This window comes from Lycium ferocissimum, chromosome 1 (genome assembly GCF_029784015.1).
Source record: "Lycium ferocissimum isolate CSIRO_LF1 chromosome 1, AGI_CSIRO_Lferr_CH_V1, whole genome shotgun sequence".
In the NCBI taxonomy this organism is placed as follows: domain Eukaryota; kingdom Viridiplantae; phylum Streptophyta; class Magnoliopsida; order Solanales; family Solanaceae; genus Lycium; species Lycium ferocissimum.
Window position 1 is genome coordinate 73202234 of NC_081342.1, and position 10766 is coordinate 73212999.

Below are 10766 nucleotides of genomic sequence, written 5' to 3' on the forward strand. Positions count from 1 at the left end.
CCTCCGTCCATGTTTACTTGTCTATATTTGACTTGGGACACTCTTAATAAGTAATAAATAAAATGAGAAATGAATTGGAGTACTTAATAATGAGGGTAAAATAGGTATAAAATGGTAAAATATGTCTTGATTTTTCAAACTATATAACTTACAAGTAAACGTGGACATATATTTTTAGTATAATAGACAAATAAAAATGGATGGAGGGAGTGTATTATAAAAATTTATGCTATTATATAATTGTTAAATTTAATTTAAATCACTTTACTACTTAAATTGTGATGGAAATTTCGTAAGCACTGCTTAGAAATAACATGAAATTTATGATTTATTTTTGAGAACTTGTAGTTTATCTAATTTTACATTTACTTATGGGGTGTATTTACCTATCGAAGAGTTTTTCTATTATTTTTCTTATTTTGATTAGTATGATTCCCTTATTGAAAATGTTATTTTATTTGTGCAAATTCATTTTTTAATATACATAAGAGATGCAAGTCCCTTGGTGAAAATGTTAATTTTACTTCTGTTGTTAATGGGTGTTAATGAGTGTAATTCCTTATTTAAGATGCTAATTATGTTCGTTTCTTGATTTTTGATATGTAATTTTCATATTTGCAAATAAAAAAAAAAGCCTATTAAGTTGACCCGAATAAACTAAAAAGAGATGGACCTGACCCAAATATACGTTCCTAACAAAATGTATGTTAAAAAAATTGTGGCACCCGCCACCTCTAAATCCTAGGTCCGCCTCTGATTTTATACCAAGACTAATATAATATAAGCACCATCATTATTAAAATATGGATAAAATACTAAAATGACAAAACTACCCTTGAAGGTCTCTTCACACCCTTCTTCAAACACTTATATATAATTTTAAACCAGAACCAAACACATGTTTAAATTAGACACTATACTGTATGTCTATCTGTCTGAAGCAGCAACAAAAACCTCTGTTTATCGAAAAAATTTCAGCTTTATAACTAGTCCGTTTTAAAGGGTGTCCAAAAACATAGTAATTATTATGTTTTTCAAACTCTATTTATTGTTACAAAGAAATATTTTTTGTCTGAATAGAGGTGACAAATGCAAGATTTAGAGTTCCTAATTCTGAAGTTATATTTAATTTTCATTTGCGAAAAAAATACAAACTTGTAACCATTAGCATATATATATATTTTCAACTTCTTTTTCTTTTCATTATATATAGTTCAAGATCATTTACTAGCCAAAAAAAAAGATGCTGCCCATGTAGAGGAAATGGAGTTATATTAGCCTACAAAAAAAATTTGGAATTTTTGAGCCACAGTATATTTTTTATTTAGAATTCAATTTTCATGGCAAATAAAGGGTATTATATGTCTCCCCAGCAACACAATTTCTCAGCTGAAGGTGTGGCTTTTTTTTTTTTTTTTTTTTTTTTGTGTGTGTGTATTGGTGAAGAATTTTTTTTTTGACTATGAATTTATTGTGGGAAATATTTCAGGTGAAGATGAATTGTACTTAGAGTTATGGAGATTGTGTGCAGGTCCATTAGTGGATATTCCAAAAAATGGAGAAAGAGTTTACTATTTCCCACAAGGTCACATGGAACAAGTATGTTTTTTTTTTTTTTTTTTGGGTTTCTTGGTATTAACTTGTATCAATGTTGGTTTTGAATCATAGGCCGATGTAGTGCATAAGTTATGTGTTGATCTGAACAAGTAATTTTTGCTCAGACCCTGTATATGTGTTAAAAGATTCTCCAGACAGGTGTAATACTCTCTCCGTCCCAATTTATGTGACATTTTTCGGTTATTGAGAGTTAATTTGACTAATCTTATCAACTCAATATTTTAAAAATTAAAATTTAGATAGTAAAAAACTATACGAAAATACTATAAGATTTACGAATTCTTCTCGCGTCAATATAATGAAAAAATAAATGTTAATATGTTCCTCAAAGTTCACACAATTTGAATCTCGAGAAGCGAAAAGTGTCACATAAATTATGATGGAAGGAGTAATAATTTCGAACTCAGTAAAATGGAAGGGTTGTGGTAGAATTTCGAACTCGAACCCATAATGCTTAAATTTTGGGTCCATCTCTGTTTATGAGGTTCAAATTGGTCAATTATTGGGTTTCTTTTTAAGGGTGTCTTTTTGGATTTCATATTTTCTTGGGTATTTTTAGTATTTTGGAGGATTTTCATATTAGTTATTATTGTTCTTTTATGTTGGTTTGGATAGTTGGAGGCATCAACAAATCAGGAGCTGAATCAGAGAATACCATTGTTCAATCTTCAACCAAAGATCCTTTGTAGTGTTCTTGACATTAAACTTCTGGTAATTAAGCTGCACTTTCACCATTTTCTTGGTTAATTTAGTTAAACAGTAATGTTTCTGAGGTTCGGGTATGCATATATAAACTACTAAAAACAAGAATTAGCGACAGACAAATTCTGTAACTAAACAACAAAAGAATTTGTTAGCTACGAACTATTCAGAGACGAAGTTCATAGCTAACTCCAATTCTTTTTTGTAATTATCTTTAAAATTTAGGAAAAAAGTTTTGATTAGGACTTTTCCGTGGAAAAATTGTTGTAGGCTGAGCAAGATACTGATGAGGTTTATGCCAAGATCACTTTGTTGCCGGAAGCGGATGTAAGAACTTAAATGACCTATTTTCTTGCTTGTTTGAAACTATGTTGAGTTCACTTGCTCTTTTTTTTATTTTTTATTTTGGTGATCCATTGCTTAAAATTATTGGTTTCGTCCAATTTAGCAAGTTGAGCCTGCTAGTCCAGATCCGTCCTCACCTGAGCCTCCGAGGCCCAAAGTTGATTTCTTCTACAAGGTTTTAACTGCATCCGATACGAGCACTCATGGTGGATTTTCCATTCTGAGGAAACATGCTAATGAATGCCTGCCCCCGCTGGTAATATAACTTACTCCTTTGGTACATCTATAATCTGTACCTTTCTCTTAATGCTATATGTTTTGTGCAGGACATGAGCCAGCCGACTCCATCACAGGCATTGGTCGCCAAGGACCTTCATGGCATCGAGTGGCACTTTAAACATATATTTAGAGGTAATTTTCTGACACCTTGTAGTGTCCAATTTGGTTTGCCTACAACAAAAAGATGATATCAATGAAACTTTATCAATTAGTTATATGACCCAATCTTGATTCTTGAGTAACAGGCCAACCCCGGAGGCATTTGCTTACCACAGGATGGAGTACCTTTGTTTCCCTGAAAAGATTAGTTACAGGGGATGCTTTTGTATTCTTAAGGTACTTATCTCTGGTTCTTCTTTGTCTATTACGCTTTAAATCTCTTATATACATCATGATTGTTGCATGTCATATGTTTGGAACAACTATTTACCACTCCCTCTGCAATTTTTGTGATGGTGTTTGAGTGGGCATGAAGTTTAAGAATGAAATGAAGACTTTTGAAACTTGTGGTTTTAATACAAGCCATAGATATTTATATGGCTGTGAATCATCTCATTAAGGGTAAAATGAAAATTTTTAAGTCAAATTGTTACTAAGTGTAGAAATGTATTATTCTTTTTGGGACTGATTGAAAAGGAAAGAGTGTCACATAAATTGGGACAAAGGGAGTAATTCATTATCTAATCATTTTATTCTATAAATTTGTTGTGTTTAGGAGTGAAAAGGGTGAAGTTCGAATAGGGGTTAGACGACTTGCTCGACAACCGAGCTCAATGCCACAATCAGTGATTTCAAGTCGGAACATGCACCTAGGAGTGCTAGCTACTGCATCTCATGCTCTTGCAACCCGGACCATGTTTGTTGTATATTACAAACCAAGGTTTCTCTTATGCATCTTTGTTTTGTATACATTTTACTTCCAAACGTCCTTTCTTTTGAAGTGTATGACCATCTCATCTAAAAAACTTAAATTGTTAGAGAGAACACACCTTTATTACTTAATTGTGTCTTCAACATGAGTTCAAGTCTCACCGCCACCCTCTGTCAAATGGAATTTCCAAGTGCTTGGCCAATGAAGAAGAATTAGGCCTTCACATGAGGGAGCGTGTTGAAGACATAATTAAATAATAAATGTGTGTTCTCTCTAAAAGCTTGAGCTTTTCGGTGAGATGGTATACAGAAAGTAGTTTTTTTGTGCCGACGAACATGCTAAATGTTGCCTGTGTTCTCAATATTGTGTGTGGAAATCTTCAGAACAAGTCAGTTTATCGTAGGCCTAAACAAATATCTGGAGGCTGTTAATCATCGGTATTCAGTTGGCATGAGATTCAAGATGCATTTTGAAGGGGAAGAGATTCCCGAGAGAAGGTGGTAAAATATCAACTCTATTGAAGCTTAAAGTATATGTCTATTTTCCATTGCTAAATATGCTGCAGGTCTGATCTCTATTATATTTTTCTTCGTTTGTTCATAATGTTCCAGATTTACAGGTACCATAGTAGGAATTGAAGTTAGTTCCTCGCAGTGGAAAGATTCTAAATGGAGATCATTGAAGGTTGATATTGTTGGTTGTTGTCGACATTGAATGAATCAAATCGTTTGGATTGACTTAAAATGTCACCATTTTTCTCCTGTCTTTCCAGGTTCAATGGGATGAGCCTGCATCTGTTTTAAGGCCTGATAGAGTTTCTCCGTGGGACATCGAACCATTTGTGGCGTCGGTCCCTACTTCTCTCATTCAGCCAATGCCAGTGAAGAATAAAAGGCATCGACCAACTAACGAAACCAAAGCTTCAGGTAGGAACGAGCATATCCATAATTCATGGCCTGGTTTTATACTTTTTCAATCATCCTATTTGGTTTTCGATTTTCATTTTCTTGATGATTATTCTACTATTTCGGGCTAGAACCTGTTCCCCCAACTGCACTAGCCGTTCGGATTCCTTCACCACAATTTGTAGCCTTTTTGGCTTATTTTGATGAGTGCTTTTCAAAATAGTACTTTTAGTGAGAAGCAGAAGCAATTTATGTTTGGCTAATCAATTTGAAAAGCAATTTTGAGTAGCAATTATTGTTTGGCCAAGCTTTTAAAAAGTGCTTCTAAGTGTATTTTTTCAGAAGTACATTTGGGGACAAGCTACGTTTTTCAGCTTCTCAAAAGCAACTTCTGCTTTTACTCAAAAGCACGTTTTCTTCTCCTAAAAGCTTGGGGAAACACCTCAACTTTGAAAAAAAAAAAAAAACACTTTTTGCCGTGGAAAAGCCTGGTCAAGCAGGCTATTAACCCCGTTGTTGACGGACAAAGTAGTGACAATCCATTTTCCTTGCATACTTCACAAACAGATACAACTACCACTGTCATCAATAGAAGCACTAACAGTACTTTAAGTCTCATGTAGATGGAATTAGGTCGGCTTCTGAAGTTAATGCTGCTTTGAATATGTTCTTATATGAGACAGAAGCCGGTAAAAATGCTTCATCTCGGCCTGCTTTTCCAAGCTTTGCATCCTCACAATTCGTAAAGGAGAACGATGAGAGAAAATGTGATACAATAACATCCTTTAGATTGTTTGGAATTGACTTGAAAAGTCCTTCGTTCTGTTCTGCTATTGAAAACCCGCCTCTAAAGCCAGCCAACATTTCCGATGGTTCTGCTGAACTGTTGTGCTTTCGAAACACGACTTCTGCTGGTGATTCAGAAGACAACTCTGGCCTTTCGGGAGATTCCAAAGATCAAAAGCAAGAGCAGTTGCATTTGCTGCCAAAGGAGGTTCCCATGAAGCAGAATTTTTCCACCAGAAGCTGCACTAAGGTATTAAAACCAAATCGAGAAAGTAAATTACCTTTTTACTCCCTCTGTCTCAAATAATTTGTCGTGTCTCTCTTTTACACGCCCCTTAAGAAAACATTAATTAGAAGGAGTTTTTTACTATTATTTTACCCTTATATATGTCTTAAGATATAATCTCTCTTCATTGAATATTTAAGCTCCTTATGTGTCATCTTGAGGTGTTTGTAGTTTTCAAGAACAATTACTATTTAAGGGTAAAATGGAAAAAAATAATTAATTATGTCTTGAAGTTCTAAAATGAGAAATAAATTTGAGACAAATATTTTTAGAAATCACGACATATAATTTGAGGCGGAAGGAGTGCATGTTTATTACTGACCTCCAAACATCATAAAAATCAAAATATTTTTCACCTTATATGAAATTCCTTGAGAAGGTTCAAATGCAAGGGGTAGCTGTGGGTCGTGCGGTGGATTTAACTGTATTGAGTGGATATGATGAGCTCGTGAAGGAACTCGAACAATTGTTTGAGATCCAGGAAGAGCTTCATGCACGAAATAAGTGGGAGATTGTTTTTACAGACGATGAAGGAGATATGATGCTTATGGGCGATCATCCTTGGCCGTAAGTGTTTCTAATTTCTCCATGCACAACTTAAAATTGAAAATATATAGCTCTATGTAAGAGTTCTACTATAGTCAAACCTCTATAACGCGTCATTTGTCCGGATATTTTTTGGTTGCTATAGCAAAAAACTGTTAGTGAGAGCGTATAATATAACATAACATGAAAAATCGGTTCCACAAATACTTGGCCGTTGTGTGAAATGTTATAATAGGGAATGGTTGTTATAGAGAGGTTTGACTGTACTTTGCATATCATAATATGGTGCTCAATTACTTTATTGCAGAGAGTTCTGCAATGTCGCGAAGAGGATATTCATTTGTTTTAGTCAAGATATGAAAAGTTTCGGTGCAGGAACTAAATCTCCATCTTTCGAAAGTGAAACAACTGCTTCGACATGAAAATTTGGAAGAGAATAAAGGTTGTAACTTGCCTTCCTAAGTTGAATCCTTTTTATCTGTACAATGAAAAATACTAAAATGTACTGTTATCTCTCATAAGTTAGAGCAAAAACTCCATTACCTTGATCGCATTCTTTCTCATGTTTGTGATCTTCATTTTCTAAACAGTTGTGCACTTTTTTGCTTCTCTCCAAATGTGGATAATATTCCTCTTGTTGACTTCCAGCAGGTATCTGCAATCTTCAATAATAGCCCTTCGATGATGTTCTCTATGCAGTCTTGTTGGATAAGCTTGACAACAAGCAGACAGTTGAATCCTTTTGCATCTAGTCAATTTTAGCTTCCCTCATATCAGAGCGAAGTTTAGATACGAAAATTTCCTCTTTTTTTCCCCTTGTCTTCCTAATTATTCTGTTAGGCTGTTGGAATGACACATCATACTTGTGCAACCAATTAAGATCAGTTAGTGAAGGGGTTAGTATTAGAAGCTTGTATGTATGTATGTAATGATTCTGGTGGAAGTTTGACTGTTGTATCCCTTTAGTTGTAGCTACTCAAATGGGGTTGCAGCAGGAAAAACTTACACCTTGTGTTTATGTAAAACCAATAAGTATATGCCACGTTTTTCTATATACGCATTTATTGCTTAACTTTGGTTGATTTTACGCAATTCTAGACGGTTGAACTTTTGCTTGTTCTTGAGAAATAATTTTTTTTGCCTTTGATGCGGAATTTAAGGCGATGAACAGGAAGTGGTATAGGTATACTTTCCCCTGTAGGTGTGCCTTGAAGCAACAATAAAATTGTTTTCATGTGAGCTATAGGTTACGGGTTCGAGCCACCAACCATTGATGCTTGTGTCAGGGTAAGACTATATATCTCACACCAATTGGGTTGCGGCCCTTTCTCGGATCCTTCACGAACGCGGATGCTTTATGCACTGGGCTGTCTTTTACACATATTTCCCTCGTTTCCGCTTTTAGTAAAACCACTTTCTGTCGTTCATTAGGAAGCATTTGGGCTCTGTATGATTGGCACACTCTTGGCATGCATATTGTCTCAATGTAAAACTAGTGTTTCAAAACTGCAACATTCTGGTTTTCATTTGTTAACTCTCGTTTCTTATTAGGAAAAAAATGTGTATATATATTGGAATGGAGGGAGTACATGGTTCAAATACGTGGTTGTTCTCTTTTGTTTTTGTTTTGTTAATCATTCGGTGTCTGGAACTCACTAGCCTGGGTAATTCGGATTTTCCTTGAAAAGCCCACTATATGGGATTTTCCTTCACACTGAGTGTGAACTCCCCGGATAGATCAATCAATAGTGCCTCATTGGAAGTAAGATTTAGTCGCCACAAGCCCAATATACCGAGCTAGGTGGTGGCGCCTCTACCAAAAAGCATGTAACAATACAATCAACAGGTGAACCTTTACTCACACTTTGAGCAACTTGGTATTGACAGACATATTTAGTGTTCATTCTGGAATGATCGCTTGCTATCTAGCTCTCCCTCTTGGAAACTGGCTAATTAGAAGGGGACACTTTCTCCATTTTAGTTTTTTTTTGTTGAAGGCTACTTCCATAAACCCAAAAAATAAAAACTATCCATGTACTAGTATGTAAAGTTCCATATTTGCGCATCCCTATTAATGCTATTCTATTACCAATTTTATTAATATGGATAATGCAACACATCTCATTTCTTAAATGTTTAATCTTGATTAAGAAAGCTATTATCCTTAGTTCTCACTCCACATGAACCTCTACTACAGCCTACAAATATTTAGTGGAAACTAAAGATAGCCAATTATATAAAAACAATTGTTTGACTCTTGAATTAAATTGCTGAAAAGACTAATATATATTTTTTCATAGTGTTCTGCTGATGTGGTAAGCACTAATTAAATCCCTTAGATTATCCATAATCAACCACCGACTAGCTTATTTTTACAATATTTATACAATATAATATATGGATTTTGTTTTAAAGTAGATTACAATGATCTCATCAGTAGCTTACGTAGCCAAAAGAAATATGCAGCAATTTTAATTACACTAAACATTGAAAACCCCACTACATCATAATCATAATTCAGAGACACTGAGATCATCTTTTGAGTTTCTTGTAAATGTTCAAAATGGTATGTCGTAGAAGGAAAAAAGAAAAAAGAAAAAAGATGAAGACGAATACTAAAATAGGGAAAAATACGGTTAATAAAGAACTATATTTTTTAGCATAAAATAATCCATATTTATACATCAACAATAATATATTTTTACAAGACCTATAAAATGGGAGGAGGGAGAGAACAAATATTATTAGAGCGTTAATTAAGAGCATTTTTGCTAGTATTATGCATTTTTTGTGAGTACACGTAAGGTGTGAAAATGTTGTGCATTTTTCTTACACTTGAGGTAATAGTTTCTTTTCTTCATAAAGAAGTTAGAAGATTTTTGCTTTAATTGCTCAAAGTTGATAGTAGCCAATTTGACCACCAACATTATTCTTTTGTGGTAAGATATTCCTCATCTCCTTAAGGTGGTCCTGACTATTTGTTTGACATTAAAAAGTTCTAAGATTTGATGCCATGTAAAATATTCATGCTAAATATCCTCCAAGGACATGTTTGATTTTATTATGAAAATTGGAGTCAAATAATTTTTTATTTTTATTTTTTTTACCACAATTCAAACATTTAAAAATATTCTTGAACTCAAAAATGTGATGTTTTGTAGTATCAATTTGTGGTTTCAAATTTTTTATTCTATAAAGGGTGACATTGTGAATAGAAGATTACTATATGTGTAGCCTTCTTGGAAATTAAGGATGAATTTTCTATCTTTTTCTTTTTAGATACATAAACAGTTACAATAATATTTTTTTTATCAAAACTATACGCTTCTTTATTCATTTATTAACAATCAAAAGAGTCAGGAACTTCATGAACAATACATATGAAAAATTGTTAGAGTCAGGAACTTCATGAACAATACATATGAAAAAATGTTTGTTCCAAGGGATCTCATGTATTGAAGTCTTTGAAAAATTAGTTAGAAGGTGACTACACAATACACATCGATGGAGCTAGAAGTCAACGTATGGGTTCGGCCCAACTCCCTAGCTTAACTTCAAGGGAAAAGAACATTGAAAGACAACCAGCAACAAAAAAAAAAAAAAAGACTCAAAAAGGCACCATTTTGGGTTTAATACAGCGAGGTGGCCCTTCGACCCAAACTAATCCCAGGCGCTAGCCCCCATAAAGAACAGGATTATTTGTGGCGACTAAACTAAAGATCAATGAAAAAAATTCATATTGAGCCTTCAAAAACTGTATCATTGTTGTATAGAACATGTATCACTACTGTATATATAGAAAATGTATAATATGTGTATCATTAGTAAGTATACATTAATTACATATTTATTAAACAGAAATTATACGTTGATTATACAACAATGATATATTTTCTATACATATACTTAAGGGATACATAGTTTATATGATAATGATACAGTTTCTATACGTGTGATACATTTTTTCTTTACATATACAGTATTGATACATATTCTATATAACAATGATATAGTTTCTATACGTATGATACATATTATATACATATACAGTAGTGATACATATCTATACAAGAATGATACAGTTTATATACATATGCTGGAATTAGTTGAAAAATGAATAGAAAATGGAATTATTTGAAAAGACTAAAAAATAACCTTTAAGATTCTTGGGTCACCGAGTGTCAATAGTTTCACCAGGATGGCCATTTATGTCCTTATCCCTAACTTCAAATCCTATTTTGTTTTAAGAAATTCACTAAATATGTACATAAATTTAATTTAAAACCTAATTACGAACACCTGATGTCATAGAACCCATAGAACTCAAATTCTGGCTTGCCTTTACGATTACACCTAATAATGTATTGGTTAGGAAGATAGTGGTGCCAATGATACGTAATTAAGACATAGACTAGTTTGAAAGGAGCTT

At 33.6% G+C, this 10766-nt stretch overlaps 1 protein-coding gene across 4 annotated transcripts; it reads left to right on the plus strand.

The window, feature by feature from the left end:
• The first annotated feature begins 929 nt into the window (after nt 1–929).
• LOC132060146 (auxin response factor 9-like) lies at nt 930–7409 on the plus strand. 4 transcript variants are annotated; one of them, XM_059453054.1, is made up of 15 exons: nt 930–1395; nt 1490–1599; nt 2233–2328; nt 2590–2646; nt 2768–2920; nt 2991–3075; nt 3189–3279; nt 3659–3823; nt 4198–4311; nt 4426–4498; nt 4587–4740; nt 5343–5755; nt 6171–6358; nt 6645–6779; nt 6928–7409. In XM_059453054.1, the coding sequence occupies exons 1-14, from the start codon at nt 1341–1343 to the stop codon at nt 6757–6759; spliced, it is 1869 nt and encodes a 622-aa protein (XP_059309037.1). In that variant the 5' UTR covers nt 930–1340; the 3' UTR covers nt 6760–6779; nt 6928–7409. The 4 variants fall into 4 exon arrangements, with proteins under 4 accessions (XP_059309037.1, XP_059309043.1, XP_059309028.1 ...); XM_059453060.1 differs by having other exon boundaries at nt 6986–7409; XM_059453045.1 differs by having other exon boundaries at nt 6989–7409.
• The last annotated feature ends 3357 nt before the right edge of the window (nt 7410–10766 follow it).